Source organism: Asparagus officinalis, chromosome 7, assembly GCF_001876935.1.
Source record: "Asparagus officinalis chromosome 7, Aspof.V1, whole genome shotgun sequence".
NCBI classification, from domain to species: Eukaryota; Viridiplantae; Streptophyta; class Magnoliopsida; order Asparagales; family Asparagaceae; genus Asparagus; species Asparagus officinalis.
Genome location: NC_033800.1, coordinates 103010157 through 103035001, shown reverse-complemented (window position 1 = coordinate 103035001; position 24845 = coordinate 103010157). Strand labels below are relative to the sequence as shown.

The following is a 24845-nucleotide window of genomic DNA, read 5'->3' as shown; positions in this document are numbered from 1 at the left end:
GTCCATAATGAACTTTTGTTAGATATGATCTCTTTTGGATTTCTTCGCATATCATTTGTTCACAGAATCTTATCATGCATAGTCTAGGACATGAGACAAAATAATTTTAGAGCATTTCTCTGTTCAAGATGCACGAACATTTTCCATAACCAAAATCATAACTTTTTGTTAGAAGTCTGCTACGTTTGGGTTTGTACATATCGACATTTTCACCAATGTACATTTTCACCGATGTCTGTAGAACAATATTTTTCTGCTTAGGAATTAAAAGTCTTGTTCTTCCTATGTCCCTAGTTGTAGCTTCAAGATCAGGATTCACACTGTAGCTTATATGACATTTTGATCACGTAGTTGCTGCGTTTAAATCCTCTACAAAACTCTCTTTATGTTTGGAGTATCCAATAAATTGATGAAATGACCTTTTGCCTAGTAAATTCTTTCTTTTCAAAGATATTTTGACAAAATTTAGGGAATGTTGGTATCTGTCTCTGGAGGGTTTGTAAGAGGCACTAAAAAGAAGAGAGTACCTTTTTTTGCCACCCTTCATTTTTTCAAAAGGGCATGAGACATTTACATTGGTCCTTCCATTTAACGAAGATCTCACCAGTCTTCTTCACCACCAACCATTTCTTTTTACCATGCACTCCTAAATGTCATCAAACCATTAAAAAAGTGCTTTTTAATGTTGAGACGTGGCGTCACAAGAACTTGAGACTTGGAAACATTTATTGCACTTGAGATTGACTTCAACAGCATTCTTTTGGGGCAAACATGCTGGAGAACGCAGGCTGAAAGGTGCTCTGCAAAGCCTTTTATTTGCTGTCATAGGCCCCTGCCACTGCACTAAAACGATGAAGTTGTGATGTTGTAGTTTTATACTATAACATGCACCTGCAGGTTGAGTGCCCCTTTTATGGGTTGGACCTGGACTCACGTAGTGGCCCCCCCCCCCCCCAAATCCATTTTAAACTCGTGGCCGGTGGGAATTGAACATGAGTTGCTCTAATATCATGTCAAAGGTTCATGCCACATCACCAAAAGCCCAAAGTTATTGTGAGAGTTGAGGGTTATAGTTTTATACTTTTAACATCTCCCTTTATTGCTTCTTCAGCACGGACCAAGAACCTTTAACTTAAGAAATGTGCAAACTCTCAACGACGGACATTTGTACCACGTTTAATCGTAGTTCGTTGTTTCTATCAAGTTACTATATAATGGCTTCAGTACCCTTGATTAAACTTCTGAAGTTCTGTTTTGTCGGATTTCAACATGCAGTTCTTTGTTAGAATGCTTTTAGATATGAGTTATTCTTGCAGGGATCCAAGTGCCTTGGCATATGCGATCAAGCGATCATGTGAAAACAAAGCTGAGGTAGTCTCCTTAGACGAGAAGGAAAGCGGCTTGAGGGCAACCTTGAACTTGGGTCACACATATGCTAGCATAGCACATTCAATCTTATTTTCTTAGGCATGTCTTCTGGTTCCAGATGGCTTTTGGCTTACATTATGCAGTGTCTTAGATATCAATGTGGTTCCCTAAGCATACTGTATCTAATTTTCCTTTCATATGGACAATTTCCTTTTTAGCATCCTGGTCTGGTCTGGTCTGGGAACTTTTTGAGGGTTGCTTCGTTATGGTACTGCATGACTAGAAAAATACCTATCTGCCAATTGGCTTACAATATTTTATTAGTAGAATATTAGAATCTCCTTTTATTAAAATTACTTTTGCTATGAGTTTGGTACATGTGATAGGACTGCTGTCATGTCGATACCCTTTTTTTTTAAATTCTGTCATTTCTTTCAAGGAGTTTCCACATTGAGTTTATTGCTTGGTTACCTGATTATGATGTGCAAAGACCCGGATGACGACACTGATTATAAGGCTGATGTATCTGCATATCTGGTCACGTTTTCACCTTTTTTTCTAGAATAAAGGAAGGAAAACAATTTATTACATGAAATATGTTCTGGAAATGTAAAGGGTACCGTCTTTAAATGGCCTTTAGTCGATCAAATTTGTAACTCAATCATTGGATGATTTATCTATTATGTTTCAGATAGACTGAGGTTAGGGTCAAAAAATTAGTTCAGATAAACATTTGGAATTAAAACATTTGTTTGTACTTAACGACCAAATCCGCCATAAAAAATATTCTTTAACTGAACGTATAATCCAAAAGGTGTAAGGTTGTTTCTTAGAATCTTAGTGTCAAAGGGATTGTCTCATAGGTGAGTACATAGACAACTTCAAAAAGATGATGATTATTATACTTCCATGTTTCTCTTGGTATCTTAAACCTCTGTGGAGTGCTTTACCCAAGGGCAGAAAAATCTCTGGATCCGCTCGTGGCTTTACCAGTTAGTATACTGGCCCTATTCTGAAGTGTTCTTCACGGCTAGTCAAATTAGGATATTTTAATGTAGAAAATGATTTCTTGACCTACTTTCATTTTCTTCACTACGAGACAACTTTGAATATCTTGAAGTAGAAAACCATTTGGCGATGCATCCAAGCGGGTGATTGCAAATCATGAGCATGAGGTTTGATGCATTATTACATTTTCTGACATTATAAAGGAGCTTTTTTCAGATTATGTCAAGTAATATAAATACCTTTATGTCTGCAAGTGTTGGCTTTCATCATATTTTATGTTTAACTTCTTTCTTGTAATAAGTATCCCTAATGGAACACAACGTATTCCTTGAAGCTTGCTTTTTTTTGGTTACTAGGTTTTATGCACGTGCAATGCACATGGTCAAATATCATGATTAAGTATATTTGGTTTATTTCCTTACTAAATCTCATTGGTTCCACTTTTGATGGTTTTTGCTTACTTATATCTCTAAACTTTAGCATTGTGATTATTTATTTTCTTTAATATTCGTTTAAATGAACTATACCCAATTTAAGTTTTTATATTAATAATTGAATTGATAGAAAATAAATGTAATCCAAAATCAATTTGAATTATCATGTCATTGAGACCAACATGAAACCAAGCTTGACCTGAGAAAATATAGCATTGTAAAAGTGAAAAACATTTCAAAAAATCGTGTTCTAAAAGAAAAATGAATAATTAAAGCTCATAAGACAAGATGATTGGTTAAAAGTGACACAAAAGATAATATGGAGTTTGTTCCTAATCCTTGATAACTTTAAAAAATTATATAATAAAGATTAATACTAAATCTAGTATACTTTTATATAATGAAAACATCCACATAAACATATAAAAGTACTAAAAAAGTTTATGAAAACCCCTTCCAAAAATTCCTAATTTACTCAAAAAAACCTGTTCTATAAAATATTTAGAAAATAGTGTCTTTCATTCCTTTTATTTTATTTTTTATTAAGACGTTATCAATCATTCTCCACCTTTATCTTTTTTGATAAAATTAGACTACTTTTAGATGCCAAAAAAGATAGTAAAACCTTAAAATAAAAGTTTTATCTTTTTTGATAAAATTAGACTACTTTTAGATGCCAAAAAAGATAGTAAAACCTTAAAATAAAAGTTAAATTTACATATCTTAATGAAAGAATATTTTAGATGCCAAAAAAGATAGTAAAACCTTAAAATAAAAGTTAAATTTACATATCTTAATGAAAGAATATTAAACAACTACTTTTTTTTTGCCATGTTTTGAAAGTTTAGTCGTTTTTTCGTGATTTTAAATTTTTAAGGGTGTGTTTTACAAATTTTGAAACTTTGAGAGTTTTTTAAAAAAATTTAAACTTTAAGTTGAGTGCTTGTAATTTTCATGTTTCATGTGTTGGTAGGAAGTTTTTTAATGTCAATATTTCTTGCAACTTTGAATTTTGAGGGTATTTTTTGCAATTATTGAATCTTTAGATTGTTTGTTGCAAATTTAAATTTTTAGCGGTCTGCTGATAATTTTGAGATTTGATATGTATTGGTTATAAGTTATTAAATTTTAGGGTTTTGTGTGTTTTTTAATTTTCGAAGGAGTTTTTTGGAATTTTTATAACTTTGAAGTTATTTTTTATAAATTTTAGTTTTTTAGTGTTTGATAGTAATTCCTTGAATTCGTCTTTGTTATCCGCAAGTTTTGAAATATCAGAATTTCATAGTGCTTTTTTTATTATTTGAACTTTTGAGGGTGTTTTTATATAGTTTTTAAAATATTGAGGGTTTCATGTTTGTTGTTTTAAGTTTTAAAATGTCTGGATGTTGTGTAATTTTATACTTTTAAGGGTGTTTTGTGCAGTTTTTGGAACTTTTTGGGTTTTTTTGCAATCTTCATATATTATAGCTTATTATTTTTTAAATAATTGACCTGTAAGTTGTTCACATAGGATTAAGATAGGATATAATTATGATTATAATAAATTAAATTTAAATAAAATATTCAAATAGTCAAATGGAAAGATTTTCCCGAACTCGTACTTTTAAAGGGAGTATGATCATAGAATTGGTTGATCAATGTTGATCGATGTTTTTGATTTGTTGTGCTGATGGCAATTCTAGTTTTTATGATTTAGTTATATAATTGTTAAACTTAAATATCTAAAGATCAGTCAAATGGTTTGAAAATTGAGATCATGCATATCCATATTCAATGTTATGAAACTAACAGTATTTTCAGGCGAATTCTTTTCAAATATTTCTTTTCGCTTATGTATTTGTTTTAATTTAAATAAATAATAAAGCAAGTAACCTGTGATATGTGATATGTTATATGCCCTTTAACCTAACAAGAAGCAGAGCATTATGTTATATGTTGTCATTATTCTCAACATTGGTTACATATTTATGGTTGATTGGTTGTAAATTGTTTCCATGTAATACGGATTTCTTTCATAACTTAGGATGCATATTTGGGTAGTAGATTTGAAAATAAGACTACATTTTCACTTTTGGTTCCCCATTTCGAGTCCTTGTTCCTTCATTTGTCTTCACCTTGTTTCATTGCAAGACTTGCATTTGATATCTTGTAATAGTTAGGAGAAAGGAAAGAGGAACAAAAGTTATTCTTTTCTAGAGTATAATATATTATTTCTCTCTGTGTATGTGTGTAAATGTGAGTTCGTCTGTTGCGGGCAAAATTTAAAATGTCTTTTCTTGGCAATGGTCGACCTTGTACTGGTTGAGGGCTCACTGCTCACAATTTGTAGATTTTTACAGATACTAAAATGATGATTATTTTACTTGCAGTCTTGCAATGTTTTAACTTATGTGTGTCAACAACTCTATACTCTAATCCACTTTTATGGTTACTCCTCTGTTATCAGAACCTGAACAACCCGTTTGTTTAATTGTTCCTTTAATCTTAAGCATTCATCGGAATACTTTTTATTACAACTTCATGCTTATAACGATAGCTGATCTTTTTCAGGCTATAGAAAATGGTTTTGGCTATGGGCAGTGGCTCCATGGAGAAGCTGTTGCTGCTGGCACCGTACACATCAGTTCCCTTTACTATTCTTTATTTTTCGTCTGTTAATTTGATTCCCTGACTGCATCATAATTTTGTATGGGCAGGTGATGGCTGTAGACATGTCATATAGACTTGGTTGGATAGACCATTCTATTGCTGATCGTGTCCTTCGAATCCTGCAGCAGGCCAATCTTCCAACTGCTCCTCCGGAAATAATGACAGTGGATAAATTTAAATCTATTATGGCGGTAGGTACTAGAGATCCTAGTCGAGGAAAGAAAATCATATAGAGAGCCCTTTGTTAAAAATCATATAGGGTGAGAAGGGATGAGCATACCTCTCTGTATGATTTTCCATCGGGCCCTCTATAGGATTTTTATCCACTAATCCATGTTATTTTTTCAAATACGGTATTGTATTTTGAGCAATTATTTCCTCTCTTGAACTAATAGGTGGATAAAAAGGTGGCCGATGGATTACTGCGACTTATCCTTCTTAAAGGACCTTTGGGCAGTTGTGTTTTTACGGGAGACTATGACAAAAAGGCCCTTGATGAAACTCTCCGTGCATTCTGCAAAAGTTGATCATTCTTTCATGTTCGGAAATGTGTTGTGCTATAGAACTTTGTTGCTTTGTACTAAGTATGTTCTCTTTAGTGTTTTCAAAGGCCTGCCTCATTGCGCTTCATGCGCCTTGAGATGCCGGGCGGTGGCGAAGCGTGCTGCATTTGATGCAGCAGCGCCTTTTGCGCATCGTACACATCTTGACTTTGCACATGGTGCTTGTAGTACATACCCTCGTATAGTTTTGTTTATTAACATTTCAATCGAGTTTTTTACTCAATAATCTAAATCCTAAAAAGAAAAATAAATTCATCATGTCTTTTTAGTGGCTTTCGATTGAGGATCATAACTATCATTTGCTTGGATATTAGTGTTGATTTGACATTTGATTTGAAAATTTATGAATTTAGCTACTATGTTGGGTGTTAGCATTAAAATTGGGACTTTATATTGTGATTTTGTAGTAAGATATTATTTATCCTGACATATTTTTTATGTGAATTTCTAAACATGTTCTTTCATGCTTGTTGATTAAATATCTTGAAAAATGATGTGTGCGGTATGCGCCTCACATCACTCGGGCGCAAGGCGTAACATGCGTTGCCACGTCTTGCGCATGTGCATATAAAGATATAAAGATGTTTTGCACTCCGCATTACGTATTATGCCTCGCGCATTGACAAACAACAGCTATAGAGGAAATGAGGTTTTTGACCAATTTTATGTCTTGATTATTTGTTGATTAGTAAATATTTTGCTCGTACGGCACTTGGAAGTAAATTGTGTTGCCTATTCTCTCTTTTGCTGCTTTATGGTTTAGGAACCTCGCGGGCAGGGGTCGATAGTGAAGAATTCATTTCTTTTATGAAAACATTTTATTATCTGGAACGGTTATGTTTTGTCTTGAAAGAACAGTTGGAATAAATGTAATTTGCATGCAATTATGACAAAAGTGTCGGAATAGATTATAATAAATGGAAGGTTGAGATTTGGAAAGTGTTTTTCCGCCACTGTTTAATAATGTAAATTGACAGGACCCAAATCAATGGAAAGACGTGATAAGCAAAAGTTGTGGTGGAATCGTGCCAGACGCGGTGTCAAAAATATGTACATCTATAGTCCCTGGCACTGAATCTCCAAAAATCTACATATTGCTAGTCTGATGCTCTTGCCGGGATGATTATACGACCGTATAACTTATGGGGTAATAATCAAGTCACTAGAAAATGAGAGAGAGAGAATCACGTTTGTATCTTATGAAGTAAATATCGAATCACTAGAAAATGAAAGAAGGTAAAACAAATATGAGAGGGAACTAGCTAACGGAGAAAATCACGGTGAATCGTTTTTCTTGAGGTTAAAAAAAAAAAAAAGGGTTCCCGCCAAATATGCAAAATCTTTAATTTCCCTCCACCGTTATTTCTCTTGAACACCTAAATATGTGAATCGCTCTCTCTCTCTCCCTCTCCCTCTCCCTCTCAGCCGCCATGTCAAACCCCAGCGATGACCTCGACCTTCTCCTCTCTCTCGGAGAAGAGAGAGTCCTAGAGACTCCACCAGGCTCCCCACCTTCCTCTTATTCTCATTTACCAGGTAATAGAGATGACAGATTTATCTCCTCAAGAATTGCGAAACTTGGGGTTCTAACTCTCTAATCATTGTACAACCCCAGATGATGGATCTCCAAGGGGATTTCGGTCCAGTGACATGTCGGTGTTTCGAGACGCCGTCAAAGACTATATGCAGACTGAGCCCAGCTCCATCAATTCCTCAGTTCCTTCTGCATCGAACAAACCCAGAAAGTCAAATGAAGTTGATGTTGAGAAGTATTCGGGTCTTCGAATCAAGTGAGTTACCCAACTCTTAGAAATTTCGAAGTCTGGGGGGAGAATGAAATATTATATTGTAAAACGCCTGCAATGTTTTCTTTGGAATAGGAACCAACTGGTGTCAGCACCTGAATTGAGCAACCGCTTCTCTGAGATCCGATTCGTTCGGTTGCCAGTTATTAGGTAATTGGATCGGGCCTCTACTGTTTGACAAAATGTCCCGCTGAAAATTTTTGTTATCGTGTTAATTGTGTAGAATTGTGACTTGGGTATGATTTATTGTTGGTGTTATTAGGAATTTGATAGCGGGTGACAAATTTTCTGGTTGTTGGGCAACGGTTGGGGTCTTGATCGAAAAGGTCACCACTAAAATGAGCTCGTCCGGGAAAAACTATTGTGTTTGGAAAATGGGGTGTTTGGATGAAACGAATGTATCTGTTTTCCTTTTTGGTGATGCTTACACAATGAACAGTAACGAACCGGTTGGAGCTGTCTTTGCGCTTTTCAACGCGTCACTCAGAAAAGACGCGGTATGAGCCTAGATGCTACTTGTGTCCTTGAGATGTTTCTTTACGGCAACAATATAATCGTGTTTACCTACTTTTTCTTGAACAGAGCAATGGGTTTTCTCTTAGTGTATACTCTGCGAGCAACATTTCAAAGATAGGAACTTCCACTGACTATGGGATTTGCAAGGGCAAAAGGAAGGATGGAGTCCCTTGCACCATGGTCATAAACAAGTATGTCTTGAATTTGCATATTGAATTATCCGTTGTGTATAAGTTTAATTAACATGTCTGTATATGCACTGAGTTATTTGTAACTAGTTGAATTCCACTGCTTCATGAAGTTTAAACCTATTTTATAGCTTCTTATTTGCTTGTGGAGGTTACTCTAAAAATCTCTTTGTTGCTTTCCAATTATTGTTTGCTCTATTTTTTGGTTACATTGGTTGAGGATTGACTCTTTTTACATATATACATGTGTGACTAGAAGGATTATTTCTTTATATTAGCTACAAGAAGGAGAAAAGAAACATCTTCATGTCAGCCGACATGTCATCCGACTTTGAGGGCTTAAGCGACACTACATGAGTGTTTTCACCTCGTATGTCGGTTTTCAGGGACAAATCGGAAATATCGAGGTCATATCGAGCATATCAGCCGATTTTTTAGCCGTGAAAAATCGATCGATATGACCCTTTCTTAAAGTTCTGTTTTTTGTTATCGGGTTTGGGTTTAGTGATAAAAACCCAAGCTCGTTTGACCCGTTCTCATATTTAAGGGTTTCTTATGAACTCGATAGAAAGAAAAGAGAAAAATTAGGGCTCAGCAGACTTGGGAATCGATTACTCCTTTCGTGAACGACGATGTCCTTCCCCCACCTCCATCTCGGACCCTCGTTGTACATCTCCCGTTGCGCCCTAAAATCTGAACCCTAACCGAATCCGAGGGCGGTAGGGTATCCCATCGTTAGGATAAAGAGAAGATGGTGGTCGGTGACTCATCCGAAGGACTCTGAATAGACGAAGAAGAATAAGAAGAGCCCCGATACTGCCTCCCTACGACGTCCCGTCGTCAGCACTGTCTCCCTACGATGTCGGAATCCACCCATCACCGGCGTCGTCTCTAGAATTTATAAAGTATGCTTATATTGAATTTAGAAATGCTTAGATTATATTTAGGACATAATATTATACATATGCGCACCACCCGATATGGCAATCTGATATTTAGTTCATGTCCCCCGATATATCCCCGATTTTTGCTATCCGACATGGATTCAGCCGTCCGATATGAACCCGACATCCGACATTTAAAAACTTGCTTACACTATATATAACTATCCATTTATTATCAGTTATTCCGTACATACTACCAGAGCTGGAACTAGAAGCATAGAAAATAGTAAAATCATTTATATTTTTTATACTCTATTGCTACATTTAATATTGCATAGGTGAAATTCCATCTATGATCAACATCTTTTGGAATTAATCTGGGTTTTAAATTTTTTTCTTTTACACAACTATTTCCATCTTTTAAATCATTGTTCAGAAGCATTATGAGCATAAGTTATAACCCTAACCTATTCTATAATGTGTTTAATTTTATTAAATGCACTTTGAATAATTAAATTTAAAATATGACACATGCATCTAATATAAAAAAATATCACAATGACATGGTAGTAGCAAAGATGATTTGATATGATCTATAGCTGCATTATTATTACTTGCATTATCTAGTGAAAGAAAAAATATTTTTGTAAAAATTTCTAATTTTGTAAGTTCTTCTAGTATTAAATTTGCAATATTAACACTAGTGTGTGAATCTTCAAATGCAATAAAAAAATAACTCTTTTAAATATTTGCCAACTATCATCAATCCAATATGTTGTGATATATAAATAACTAGTTTGTACTCTAGATGTCCAAACATCAGAAGTTAGAGAAAATTTATAGTTTAAATTTTGAAAATAAGAAATTATTTTTGTTTGTTCCTCGTGATAATATTTTAAAATATCACGTTGACAAGATTGATGAGAATTTTTTTTTAAATACATGATAAAAACCATCTCTAATCATATCTTCAAATTCATCATCTTTTACTAATTTAAAATGAAAGTTTTTAAGAATAATAAACCTGATGATGTATTTTCTGGCTCTAATTGCATCATAGCTCCAAGAATCGAGGTTACCGAAGGTTGATGATTGAGAGAGAATAGATTGATGGATGTTTCCTTGAGATGTCGCCACTTGAGCTTGGTTGTGCTTCTCTAAATGTCGTTTGAGATGGTTGGTGCCGCTCTTATGATGAGCTTGAAAAATATGGCCGCACAATGCACAATTAACCTTCTGGAGAAGTTTACCGTGTTGATCCTTCGTGACTTCTATTTTCTCGAAAAAAATTTAGACATCGGATCTCGATCTTTTAGGAGCTCTATATGTGGGATCATCGCTACTGGATTCAGGATCAATATCGGTTGGAGTAACTTCTGTAGGTGTAGTAGGAGTAGGACTCGTTTAAACTACGGGAGTTGGAGCTTGCGCTTCATAATCGGATGAGGAAGCCATTTGATCAGAGAATTAGAGAGTAAAAGAGAGAATAAGAGAGTATTAGAGAATATAAGACAATATTAGAGAGAGGTAGATGAGTTTTGGATGAGAAAAACAAATAATAGCCCCTTCTATTTATAAAGCCAGCCTCCTAGCTAAATGATCAAAATACCCTCAAAAAATTTAGTCTTTTTAACTGTTTTTGGGGGTATTTTGATTAAAATGCCAAAAATTACCGTTATAGCAAACCGAACCGGGCTTGGACTATGCCGGCCTGGACCCGGCCCTATCACAAATATGACCGTTGTACCCTGCCGGGCCCGGGCTACCCGGCTAACGGTCACATTTGTGACCATTGTGGTGGGGCCGGGCCCGGGTTGGGCGGTCCTGGCCCGGTCTAATTTTCATCGCTAGGTCCGGGCTAGACCCGGACCCGGCCTACTTGGATTGGCCATCTCCCTGGCTAGGTAGGATCGGGCCAGGCCCGGTGAAGGCTTCGCTGAAGCGACCCAGACTCGGTCCCGGAGCCTGGTTCGGCCCGGGTTTCCGGGCTTTGCCCGGGTCCGGTTAGGACACCGAGCCTGGGCCTGGACCTTGGGCCTGAATGGACAACCCTAATTGGACCCTAAATTTGAGATAAATGCTTTGTTGTTATCTAAAACAGCTATACACACGTCCTACTAACTTTGCAAAGGTTCAACGTTGAAAGTACCCTAGAGAAGGGTAAATAGGGTAATTGCTAATCTAATCCGATTACCATGTCAAATTAAAAACTTATAATGTAATATCCTAGCAATTATGATATACAATAAAATATGCGAGGATAAGGAAGAGACAATAGGCGATATAAACAACAAACAGAAGATATGAAGAGAAATAGGGCGCCAAAACACAATCGCAAACACAAGATATTATCACGGAGTTCGGTCAACCCTCGACCTACGTCTCCGCTCTTCATCTCGAGGAGATCTCCACTAAATCTCAAATACTATACAATAACGGTTTCCAAGTTCACCGATAACTTTTACAACTCATACGATGTCAATCACACAAGCCACATTCCTCTAAGAGTTGGACTATCCGTGTTAACTTCCTCAAGTGTTTGGATTTACAACTTCTCCCTAAGCTTTACAACCAACCCACTCCTTTTGGAATTAACCTCGGTCTCTCCCAACCACTCCTCTAAGTGTTCTTGTGTATTACAACGTTTTTAACAAATAAGTGCAAAGACGAGTTTTGTTCTCTAAATAAATGAGAATGAAAGATATAAGCTCTCTCAAAGAATCACTCTCACAATCCAATTATACTAAATTTGAAATACTAAAGCTCAAGTGGTTGTGTGAAAACAATAAGTAAAACGAGATAAAACTCAAATTAATCTAGCATATATATATGAGAATTAAAATTATAGACCAGCTAGATAAAGAGTTTAGAAAACTTCTCCAAAACAAAGAGAGATTGAGATTTGAGGATGAAGTGATGAACGCCTCAAAAACGAAATTGAGATCCTTCTCTTTGTAAAAACTCTTTTACCACATAAACAAACACACTTGATCTCTTTTAAAACGTGGAGCCAAAATGGCTAAACAAAAACTATATTTCAGATTGGCCTTGAGGACTATTTTTATCCTCAAAACGAAAACGACTCTAAAACTAGCCATTATAGTAAAAAGCATGATCAGTCGACTGGTTGAATATATCGGTCGACTGATAAACTAGCCGTTACTGTAAAGAAAGCAGACAACCATGACTCAGTCGACTGAAAACCAAGATCGGTCGACTGAAAGTACTATTTGGTCGACTGACTCTATTGGTAGGTCGACTGATCGACTGACAAAACTAATGCTGTAAAAACTGCTACTGGCAAGTTGACTGAAAAGTTTCATCGGTCGACCGATGCAAGAATTCAATCGACTAAAAAATTGATACACAGATTCCTGAAAAGTTAATTTTCTAAATTCGATTTAAAATATTAAATTAACTCCAAAAATAGTAAAACTTGGGAAAATGTTTATACATATGAAAATAAACATGTTTGAAGAGAAATTTCTAAAATAGCATTTCTCATTTCTAAAAACTCACTATTTTGCAAAACGGTCAAAAAATACGAGTTTGTTGAACACTTGATTTTGATGAAACTATTTCAAACAAGTTTTGAGATACTTTTAAATAGATTAACAAACTTTAGAAAAGATGTAAAATAGTATCATTAAGTCAATAATCCAAAAACATTATATATTCCCAATTACGATAAACTAAAATAACGTGTACGTATATGATTTGCGTTTTAAGTATAAACACATAAAGTAAAAACCTAAAACACTATACCCAAGCTTGATTTGCATGAAGCTAGATCTTAGACGATCCTCAGCTTGGTAGTAGGGATGAAGCACGATATTGAATATTTGGCTTGGATTACGACGGCTTTATTTTAATTTCCTCCAACCTCCGTGAATATCATCGTTTAGCTCAAGTTCCAACCAACCTCCAACTTGGATGCATGTTAGAGAAAAACAAAAATACTAGAAAACAGGATTAGAAATTGTTTGTTAATCATCAAAATGTTGATAAGGAGGGGGAGATCTACTATTAGAGGGAGAGAACACAACTAGGAAGAAGAACAAAAGAAAAAGGCGGCTGAGAGCAAAGAGGGGCTGGGTGCAGGTGAAAAGCAGGGCAGCGTACAGAGGTGTTTAGCGGCTATTCATAGAGAAAAAGCAAAGTCCTTTTACAGCTGTTCTTTGATTTGTGTATCTATTTGAGAGAGTATTTGTGTGAGGGATCTGAGAGTTTATGAGAGGGTTTAGATTGAGTGATTGTAAACCCTAGTTGTGTTTTCTCCCTCTAATAATAGATCTCCCCCTCCTTACCCCGTGGACGTAGACAGTTGCCGAACCACGTAAAATTAGTTTGTTTGAGTTTGTGGCCATTGTAATAGTTATTAGGATCCCTCGACGCGCAGTCCTAGAGCTGACGAGAGGAAGAGCTAATATCCCACTTTGATGGGATATTAGGCTTCAGATTCTTGTTCCCTTTGAGAAACAAGAATTCTTATCGATCTTTCTCTTTTATTGTGCACCAGAAACTCTGCCGAAATTTTCGCTGCGCACAACAAGTGGTATCAGAGCCCAGATTCCAGATCTAGGGTTTGGTTGGAGGAGTAGATCAATTTGGAGGCCCGTTTAGGACTTCGTTGGTGATAAATGTGGGATCTTTTGGTAAAGACTCTATCTTTTAGTTTTGGATCTATTCTTTGTTCGTTGGTGCGTAAGATGTCGGGGAAAGAATGTGCTTCGGGTGTCGAGGGTGGTTCTTCTGGCGTGAAGACCATTCAGAGTTTGAATATCCACTCTATGAAAATAGATGTGGAGAAATTTAATGGCACAAACAACTTTGGATTATGGAGATGCGAGGTTTTGGATGCGCTGAACGCGCAGAATTTAGAGGATACATTGGAGTTAGATGGCAAGCCAGATGAGATTAAAGAGAAGTTTTGAAAGAAGATGAATCGAACGGGGTGTGGTGTGATTAGGTCTTGTTTGACTCAAGATCTAAAATATGATGTGATGAATGAGACTTCTGCGAAGAAGATTTGGGAGATTCTCGAAAGCAAGTATTTGATCAAGAGTGTGGAAAATCGCTTGCATTTAAAGAGGAGGCTTTATCGTTTCCAATTGAAGAAGGGAACCTCCATTAGAGATCACATGAACCACTACACGAAACTTCTTGCGGATTTGGCGAACGTGGATGTTATAATTGAAGATGAGGACAAGACGTTGTTGCTATTGAGTTCCTTGCCCGACGAGGAATATGAGACCTTCGTCCTTACTCTTATTAATGGGAAGGCATCCCTTTCGTATAGTGAGGTCACTGCTGCACTTGTGAATTATCAGCTTCGAAAGAAAGATAAGGAGGTTTCAGTTGAGCCGGTAGCAGAGGCGTTGGTCGCAAGAGGGAATGGTCCAAACCGAAAGAATTGGAAGTTACAGTCTAGAGTAGGAAAAGATCAGTGTGCTTGGTGCAAGGAGACTGGTCATTGGAAGAAAGACTGCCCAAAGCTCGACTAATGGATGGAGAATAAGCAGAAGGGAAAAGGGAAGCAGCCATCATCAGAAGCAAACATAGTATCGGATGGTAATAATTCTGACTCTTCTATTTATTTGCTTTCTATCAGTCCTACAGATAGCTATTCGGAGGAATCTGAATGGATGTTGGATAGTGATGCGATCTATCATGTGTGTCCTAGAAGGGAATGGTTCTCCAGTTTTGAAAAACTGGTGGATAGTGGTGTGGTGTACATGGCTGATAACCGTACATGCCAGATCCTTAGGATAGGAAGAATTCGCATAAAAATATTTGACGGGACTGTTAGGGAGATAAATGATGTGAGATATGTTCCTTCTTTGAGGAAGAACTTGATCTCGATTGGAGCTTTGATTGGAGAGGGTCTGAAGGTTCGTGTTGAGGACATGGTTCTCGAGATTGCGAGAGACTCTCGTATTTTGATGAAGGGCGTCAGGAGGAATAACCTGTATTACTTGACTGGAGATATAGTAACAGGTGGAGAGCTGGCGACTTCTGTTGATTCGACTAGACTGCGGCATTTGGGGCTTGGCTATTCCAGTATTGATTCCTCGCATAGATTGAAAGAGGATGCGAAGACCTGTGGTTTGAAGTCCAGTGAACATGTTGATGTGAGCAAGAAGACCGAGTTGAAGTTTGGCACCTCTATTCCCCGTGCTAAGGGTCGTTCTAGAGGAGTTCACGTGGATGTTTGGGGGCCTTCCAAGGGGGTATCATTGGGAGGTAATAGGCGTTTGATTTTCTTTGTTGGTGACTGTTCTAGGCGTGTTTGGGTTGTAACCAAATCCCCGATGGATAAAGTCCTAGTAGTCTCTAACAGTTTGAAGAAGTGTGTGATAGACAGAAAGGTGAAGGTACTCCATTCTGATGGGAGGTACAAGATGGACCTATTTCTGTATTGAAGCCGAGCTCACGGTATTTCGAGACACTTCGTTGGAAAGGAAATCTTGGGACAACTAGATAGGGTGGCAAATTTGGAGAACCGTGCCTTGCTGGAGGAGGATCGGTGTTTGCTGTCAAGTAATAGTTTGCAGAAGAGTTTCTGGACAGAGGTTTCGACAAATTTGGGTCATCCTATTAAAGAGTTGTCAACTGCTGTGATTGGAGGTAAAACTCTATTGGAAGATAGGTCTGGTAGTGTCACTTTGGTTGAGGCTTCGATGAGGAAGCCAATTGACTCTCAGCAGGTGAAGAGTTTTGGACAGACCTTAGAGGTATCGCAGCGGGTGGAGACTGATGCTACTCCACATTGGGTGGAGATTTTCCCACATACTCCAGGTCATTCTGCATTGGTTGAGATTCCAGCTGAGGTGACACAGCATGGAAGTCATTTGGATTCGGATGCAGATGATGAGTTGGGTTTTGACTCGAGTGCAGCTGATAGATGCAGTTTGGATATGACCATTGGTTCACCTCAGGTGGAGGTGTTTGAGGCCATTGGAGGTGCTATCAGCCGCAGAGTTGATAATATTAGAGAAGGGTTGCGAACTCTTCTATTGGTTTGAGGTCGTTCGCGGCCATTTGGGTGAACTACGTTCGGCTTGATTCCTTGGGCAAGAGGATACGTAGGCAGTCTTTATGATGCAGTCGGGTTTGATTTGATGGGGGTGAGATTGATTTGGTTAGTAGACATCGACGTTTGGGAGAGTGTTCGCACTCCCGTTTGGGTTCTCGACTTGTTGTGGATTGAGTTCTTACTGGACACAACAAGTGAGACATTTGGTTTGGTTGGTGTCGGCTCAGTTTTGGGAAAACTTCGCCGAGGTGGAGAATTGTTGGGAGACATGAGTTGTGGCCACATGAACCACGTCTACATGAAGAGAAGTGGACGTGTTTTCATCAGTGAACGAAGTGGGAACATGAGCCCATGATGTGATAGTGTGGGGACCACGAATTTTGTGTGAAGAGATAGCAGGTGGACAAAAGGAGTTTTTGTTAACGCGTTTTCTCCCCTAACGCGTTATCCAACCACGCGAATATCCAGCGGACAAAACCCGAGCCCACCCAATTGCTTGCTGCATATAAATACACATTGGTTTCTAGGTTTTTGTTGGGTGTGCGAAGGAAGGAGGAAAAAGGTACAGAACAAAAGAAAAAGGCACAGAACAAAAGAAAAAGGCGGCTGAGAGCAAAGAGGGGCTGGGTGCAGGTGAAAAGCAGGGCAGCGTACAGAGGTGTTTGGCGGCTATTCACAGAGAAAAAGCAAAGTCCTTTTGCAGCTGTTCTTTGATTTGTGTATCTATTTGAGAGAGTATTTGTGTGAGGGATCTGAGAGTTTATGAGAGGGTTTAGATTGAGTGATTGTAAACCCTAGTTGTGTTCTCTCCCTCTAATAGTAGATCTCCCCCTCCTTGCCCCGTGGACGTAGGCAGTTGCCGAACCACGTAAAATTGGTTTGTTTGAGTTTGTGGCCATTGTAATAGTTATTAGGATCCCTCGACGCGCAGTCCTAGAGCTGACGAGAGGAAGAGCTAATATCCCACTTTGATGGGATATTAGGCTTCAGATTCTTGTTCCCTTTGAGAAACAAGAATTTTTATCGATTTTTCTCTCTTATTGTGCACCAGAAACTCTGCCGAAATTTCCGCTGCGCACAACACAAAACTAGATTAGACAATAGGCTTATAAACATGAGAACTAACAAACGTGAGCAATATCTTTTCCATATGAGGTAATCATGAGACATCCATACTCTAATAGTCATTATCTTTTAACTTTTTGTCTAAGATTTGGTTTTATTGTGAATAAAACAAACTGTAGGCACATCCGTAGTTCGTTTATTATATTTGTTCAAGAACTCCCTTCCTTTTATCCTATTATCAAGTAATAGCATCATGCTGTCCGTGATTTCTTAGACATATTTATTATTTTATAAATTAGAGTGAGTGTATGGTTTCTAGCCTTTCATCATAACAATTATTTTGTAAAACCCAGCCTCAAAATATGTCCTGATTTCATTTTAAATTGTTATAACTGCAGATCATTTCTCTGACATATTTTTTGGAGTAAACTATAATTGGCATATTCTCCAGTGCATTCTCTTGTTTTTTTCCTCCCAGGAACCTGCTTATATCTTTATAGATCCATGTTTCTCTTAGATACTTATGATTAAGATTATTTTCTAATTTCATGTATTGGATAAACAAGCAAGAAGTGAGAATTTTATATGGAAAAGTTGATATAAAACTTAAGTTACTGCCAGTTATACTTATACCAGTGTTCTCAAATCATTCAATAATCATTTTTTTCTGAAAGTTTATCAATTAATTTGTTGGGGTGGTGTTTTTTTTTTGGTTTTTTTGGTAGGGGGGTTGGGGGGGGGGAGCTTTACCTACTTCTTAATGTTTCATTTTCAGTCTTCTGCACCACACATTTTATGGCTTTCATACGATAAATCACATATATTTTATTAGTTATCTAGTTGTCTAGTTTTCTGAAAGAGATATTGAAAATGAACATTAAAGTTTGCTTGTCTAAGCTAATTCTTCTTCCAAACTTTCTCAGAAAGTTACCAAGGACTAACTGTAGCTGGTTGAAAGCTGTGAGTTTATACTTAGATCAATAACAACCGACACATGGAGATGAAGAAGTTTAAAATATTGCATATCATCAAGAATATTAAATGACAAATGATGACAAACAGATGAGCTTTGTAATATTTATTTCTTCCACAAATATATAGCATGAAGATAAGGGTGATTGATTTGTTAGATCACAGATGTTTCATACAATTCTTGCTTTTCATGACTGGGTGAGAATTTTGGTCCCAAATATTAGTTTAAAGGTGAATTACTAACTATTTACTTAGAATGTATGCTAATTGGAAGTAAAGTTTCTTAGTGAAATGAGAGCATCGGGAAGGGTGGCAAGCAAAGTTGCGTGGGTACGAGTACTGGTACAAATATGTGTATGGGACACAACAAATTCGTAAAAGGTAGGGTAGGAGGACACGGCTATATATATATATGTATGTTATGTATATTTATATGTATTAAAATTAAGGGTTTTTGTGATATAACATCCCCAAATCTTCTCTATTTCTATACTAGACCCTCAAACCTTGGTATTTTTAAATGAGACATCGAAATTCTCTAAATTGTTTCAGAAAAGACCCCTTTGGTTAAATTTAACCTTAATTGCCAAATTTCTCTATTATTGGATATTTTTATATAGAGACCATTATGTCCATGCTCATACAAGATTTATCACATTTGAATTGCTTTTGTTCTTCTTCCTCAACTCATTTTTCTCTCAAATTCCTCACATCCATTGTGTCTCTCTCTCATCTTTCTCCTCAAGTAATTTTCTTCTCTCTCAAACTCCTCATATCCATTCTCTCTCTTTCTCTCTCTCTCTCACACACACACACACACACTCACTCACTCACTCTGTCTAACACATTTTTATCCTTCAATCATTTTCCCTTTCTCCTCAAGGTTCCTCTCTCACACTCACCCTCTCTCGCAATCTATGAGATTGGATTCTTAAGGCCTGTTAGGGTGTGAGATTTTGAAAGGAAAATAGAAAAAATTGGGGAAAATAGAGTAGAGAGGCATAGGAATTGAGAAACAAAGGTAAAGGGAGAATTGGCTTGGCTCCTAAGGGTTATTATCATAATTTACCCAAGGGTTATTATCATAATTTACTCTATATGTTTAAGAGTTAACCATGCTTAGGTAAAGAATTTGGACGGAAATATTTCATGGGGTCTTTTTTGAAACATCTTAAAGGATTTGAGGGTCTTATTTAGAAATACCAAGATTTAGGGCTCTAATATACAAATAGAGAAGATTTGGAGGTCTTATATCATAAAGACCCTATAATTAATAATACATCAGATCAATAATGTTTTTTGATTCACATAAGATCAATATATAAGAAATAGATTTGAAGTGTTGATATACATCGAAGAAGTGTACAAGGAATGTTTTAAATTAAAACATGCATTATAATTGAGTATACCCTTGAATAAACGTATGCACATATCCAAGAAGTGCCCAAGAAGTTTTGGTACTGATACGGCTTCCGATAGAAGTACCCAGGTAGCATAGGTGACAAGTGTCCTGGAGAACATAACTACTTGGAGAAGTAAACTATTTTGAGACTTGTCTCTGCTGCACCACTCTCTTACGAGCACTCACCTTCAGACCCCCTTGCAACCCTCATAATAACAATAACAAACTGATGGCGATATTTTAGGTTGCTGAATCAATGTGAATATTGTTTCAGACAAGAAAGTGTTAATATGTGGATGTTACCCAATTCCTTGTGTTAAATACGAGGAAGATGATTGTGATTTCATGTCGGAATAGTGACAGATGATTCTAAGCATGCAAGAAACAGAAGGGACAAAGGTCATGATAACTAACTTTTTTATTGAGGTAGCCACATACAGAAAAACTGATAGGGTCTACAGTTATTTTGGTCATATGTAATAGCTAATGGAGTCTATAGTTATTTTAATTACAGTACAAATTTTGCAGCAAATGTAGAATTATGTCAAGGCAATGATTGAAGTCATTTATCACTGTAGACAGTTATTCGGGTATCGGATAGTAGGACTGTGGATTTTTTTTTTGCATCTCTAGCATTCAAAAGCTAAATATCTTTTTTTGGGCTTTCTTTAGTGAATAGTTTACCTTTTTGGTCAACTGGAGGAATATTATTTATATATCATCGAATGATGAATGCTATCCGATTTTTCTGAGAAAATTGTTATGTATAAAGAAGCGTAATGAAGGTACCTACTAGAATTTTTTATGGGCATTATCTGTGCTTACAACTTACAAGAAAAGCTGTAGATGTACCCACTACTCTAATGCAGATTTTGTTGTTTGGCTTAATTACTGCAATTTGGAAGTTTTGCTTCTCTTCTTTTCTTTTATGTCTTTTGAATATTCAAATCTCAGAAGATGTAAAACTCATTGTCCTTTCCTTTAGCTATGCTGATAGTAATAAAGCTTTGTTTATGCTGTTGCAGACGTAAGGGGGCATACTGCAAGTTCCATTCATCAGTAAGAGTTCTTATTCAATTGTGATTTAATATTGGACCACCAATATGCCTGCTTGATTAATATTTTCTAACCTTCATTGCTATTTAGAGATCATCTCTGTCTCAAAGATACTCCACCACTCGTGCTGAGCTCAAGGGTGGGTAAGTGTATTATTTTACTTTGGTTCTTTTAGTTTTTCTTATCTTCTCTTGAGAAAGATGGATAAATTAAGGTTGATTATAGCCCAAAAACATTTTTACTTTTACCTTATAATGACTTTCTTTCTTCCTATTTCCTTCTCCTTTCTTAGTTGGGGGTCCATGTTTTTAAGTTTCTTAGCAAACACACGTGTTTTGATTATTTTGTCAAGTTATCATTTGTTGTAATTTATGTTACCTTTTTCTTTTTAATGTATTATTGTTTTCCAGGAACATAAAAATGCCATATAAATTCCAGCCAGGGGGTCAATTTCAGCCAGAGGGTATTTACATGGTCGACCCTCTGGCAAACAGATCAAATAAGAGAAACTCCGCGCAGCCAGTTAAAATGTTGTCGGTGGATGGACTTAAGAAGGCTCTAAGGTGTGCCTTGAATTCTTGAAATTTAATTTGCTTCTTTGCAAAGTTAGTTCTAATGCTTCTCTTTAATACAATGGGAACCATATAAGCATTGTTTTAAATATTCACAAGATGATCAGCGTTATTGACTGACATATCCTTTTAAAAGGCTTGCCGCAAAACGATACGGTCTTAAATTCCTCGACCGCTTTTGGCAATTTTTCGGCAATATCATGATTTTCCCGATATGTGAAGTGACATTTTGTCCTTAAAGAAATCGGCCAAAATGTTGTAATGTGATTTGGACTTTTATTTGTTTTAAAATATTGGTTTGGATTTATGGTTCAATTGAGGGTAAAACCAACAAATATTTGCTGATGTAAATAACTGATTATAATAATTAGAGCTCTATTGAGAACAAATTCTTTTGGTTTCGCAAAAGAAACCACCTTTCTCCTCCATTCTTTGGTGCACCAAGTGAACATTTACAATACACACATGCACGCACACACATTATTCGACATGACGTCCCGGGATTTATGAAATATGTCCTATATATCTCCGATATTTTCCATGCAATGTGGAGTTTTTCCCTCTGGCATGTGCCTGGTATATTCAGAATACTGCTTATAAGTAAAAGAGTTCTATTTCCCAACTTCATGTTCCAGCTCCTTCTATTACATCTGTTATTTAAGCTGATATCTCTACAGTCTCACAACTCTGAGTACTATAAACAAGCAGCCTCTAGAACGCTTACATGAAAGTCTGAATTCTTCTATACAATAGCTTCTTAAACTTTCTAAATCAGCATGAGGAGTGGCAGTGCACAGTAGATGCAGAAAATGTATTGTTCATCAGAAACTGAAACATAATTTAATTGATTTTGCGGAATCTTTGACCTCTATGCTTAAATTTCAGGGACATAGCAAATCATTTCTTTAGTGGAATTAATCTTATTCAGCAGTTGTCAGATATTTATAGCTGCTCCAATAAGCTCCTTAAAGTACCAGGGTAGGCATTCAAATTCTTATTTGGAGTAGCACTCAGTAAATTTGTACTGCTGAGATATTCCCATTTACTATTTTCTCAAAATAATAGCTAAAATTATAGATATTTGTTTTTTTAATGAGATGAGTAATATTCTGTAAGTGAGATGTTGTCTTGACTTCTAACGATGGATCAAACATTTGATAAAGGAATTCTTTTTTTGGAGTTTCTTTAGATCTAAATGAGCTAAGGCTGCTCTTTTGCTGATTATTGTTGCAATATCTCATGCAATAAGCACATTTTATTGTAATATTTTTCCTTCACACGAAGTCATTATAGATATTAGTACTTTCTACATTGCCTGCTAATATTTACATATCTGATTGAGGACAATGATGAAGGTTTGACTAAATTATGATAAAATCATACAAAGTTTTAAGAATCCCTGACATGTTTTCTTTCTTTTTTCCTTCTCATGTGGTGAAGGTTGGAAAGTTCTAATATCATGTATAATGCACCTTAGCTGATGCTGTACTACTTTTCAAAATGATATGTACTTTGATTAATAATTTAATTTCATAAGTAGAAAGCTATATTTACTTATTACATAGAATTTTACAAACTTGGGTAGTAGATGAAATGAAAATTTGTGTTTTTTAGCAACGATTAAGCTGTGTTTTTTTCTCTCTCTCCAGATGATGGTATTTTTATTTTTATTTCTATTTTTTACTTTTATTGATTCTTCTCAATTGATTGGAATCCCACTATTTCACAAAGCTCGGATATTTTTTTCCAGCTTTTGTTTTTTAATCCTTTTTATTGATCCTTCTCAGTTGATTGAAGTTCCATTATTTTTTATTCTTGCAGCACACCACTTATTGCTTCTTTTCTGAATGTCAAATGCAGATTATTCTTGCCATTACATGAGAAAAGCATTGTTGGATGACGAGTTTTTTAGTTCATTAGTCATTTAAATAGTTGTGCAAACAAAGCACAATTAGGTGTATTTTTGATCTGATATCGAACTATTTTCTCAAGTGTTGTTTTTGGTATCACTTTGGATCTAGCATTTCAAACAGTTTTTAGCCTAACTAGTATCAGCCTGTATATGTATGTTTAGAAATGTTATTTGCTATAATACCGAACTTTTGTAGTGTTTGTTGATGTACATGTTATTATTATTATTATTTGGGAAGTCCATATCATCATGTCTAAATTATGCATATAATTCATTGATATAATATTTTGACTATAGATTATATTATTTCGTGTTCTCCCTATTTCAAGCATCACAAATAGGTTCTGATTTCATTTATATGAGCAGCAAAGCAGAAAATGTGACCACCAATAGCCGATCGCAAGGAATAAGATTTCTTTCACATCTCACCGGTACAAACTATCTTCCTCCCTTAATTTCATAATTACTGCCACATAAGCTTACTATATATCTAATCTTGCAATTACCAGCCAATGTAGAGACAAAAGCAGCAGGTAAAGCATGTGCGAAGCCACTCCAAGCTAGAAATAATGCAGGAGTAAGGTAATGGCTTAATGGATTTGGAGAGTATTTTGTTATTCAATCACTCCCTTGGATTGTTGTCTTAAATAGATTTAACCAAGCTTATATTTTCCCCAGACTGTCATCGGCTACAGAAGTAGCTTCAAATATTTCAAGAGAAAGTAAAGCATCAGGAATTAACAGGCCTTCAGTAGCTACAAAAGTAGCTTCAAATATTGCAAGGGAAAATAAAGTTTCGGGGACCAAGCGAAAGAACAATGAGACTTCTGTGAATATGATTGAGCTCGATATTGTTAGTTCAGATGAAGAAAGCTGATAATGATTGGTATAAATGTTGTATAACAAAAAAGGTCGTTGTCTAAATTTTGCAGCTAATTTACGTTTGTATAATGCTGTAGTCCTCCTGTTAATTCCTGCAAAGGGATTGACTAAGTGGCGGTAGAGATCTAAAGCGATAGGTCTAAACCTGTCGACATTACTATGATAGACATATGGTTTCATCTGTATATTTCATAATTAGCATCCTTCATTTTGTACTTGACTGTTGGTGTTTGGTTATCATTACTTGGTTGAAATTTCTGTTCACCAACCTTGAGCCATTGTTAATTTTCATTATTTCTGTTGAAGTTGTTGAGCTTGTTTGAGTATATAGTGGGGTGTGTAAATCTAAAAATATGGGAGATTTGAAGGGCATATATACACAAATTCCTTAAATTTTGTGCTCAAAACTCATCGATGACGATTTGTTATTGTCGCACTTTCATATCAGGATGTAGATGCGTAAATCTTGGGATCTATTAAGTGGACCGTTGGTTTACCTCAATACCAAATTTGGTTAGAACATGTAGAAGAGG

General features: G+C 36.2%; 2 protein-coding genes across 3 annotated transcripts in view; both read left to right on the top strand.

The window, feature by feature from the left end:
* Positions 1-6298, top strand: part of LOC109847589 (3-dehydroquinate synthase, chloroplastic) — an 8639-nt gene extending 2341 nt beyond the window's left edge. The window contains exons 5-8 of the mRNA XM_020416820.1: positions 1317-1434; positions 5232-5423; positions 5507-5650; positions 5855-6298. Of these exons, the coding sequence (XP_020272409.1) occupies positions 1317-1434; positions 5232-5423; positions 5507-5650; positions 5855-5986 (586 nt within the window). The 3' untranslated portion in view covers positions 5987-6298. The remainder of the gene's footprint in view (positions 1-1316; positions 1435-5231; positions 5424-5506; positions 5651-5854) is intronic.
* Positions 7398-24576, top strand: LOC109850600 (protein MCM10 homolog). Of its 2 annotated transcripts, none has more exons than XM_020420648.1 (11): positions 7398-7558; positions 7638-7812; positions 7903-7977; positions 8090-8324; positions 8410-8534; positions 20916-20949; positions 21037-21089; positions 21357-21509; positions 23797-23861; positions 23940-24012; positions 24109-24576. In XM_020420648.1, exons 1-11 carry the CDS (start codon positions 7453-7455, stop codon positions 24305-24307), a joined length of 1293 nt encoding a protein of 430 aa, XP_020276237.1. In that variant the 5' UTR covers positions 7398-7452; the 3' UTR covers positions 24308-24576. The 2 variants fall into 2 exon arrangements, with proteins under 2 accessions (XP_020276237.1, XP_020276236.1); XM_020420647.1 differs by having other exon boundaries at positions 7632-7812.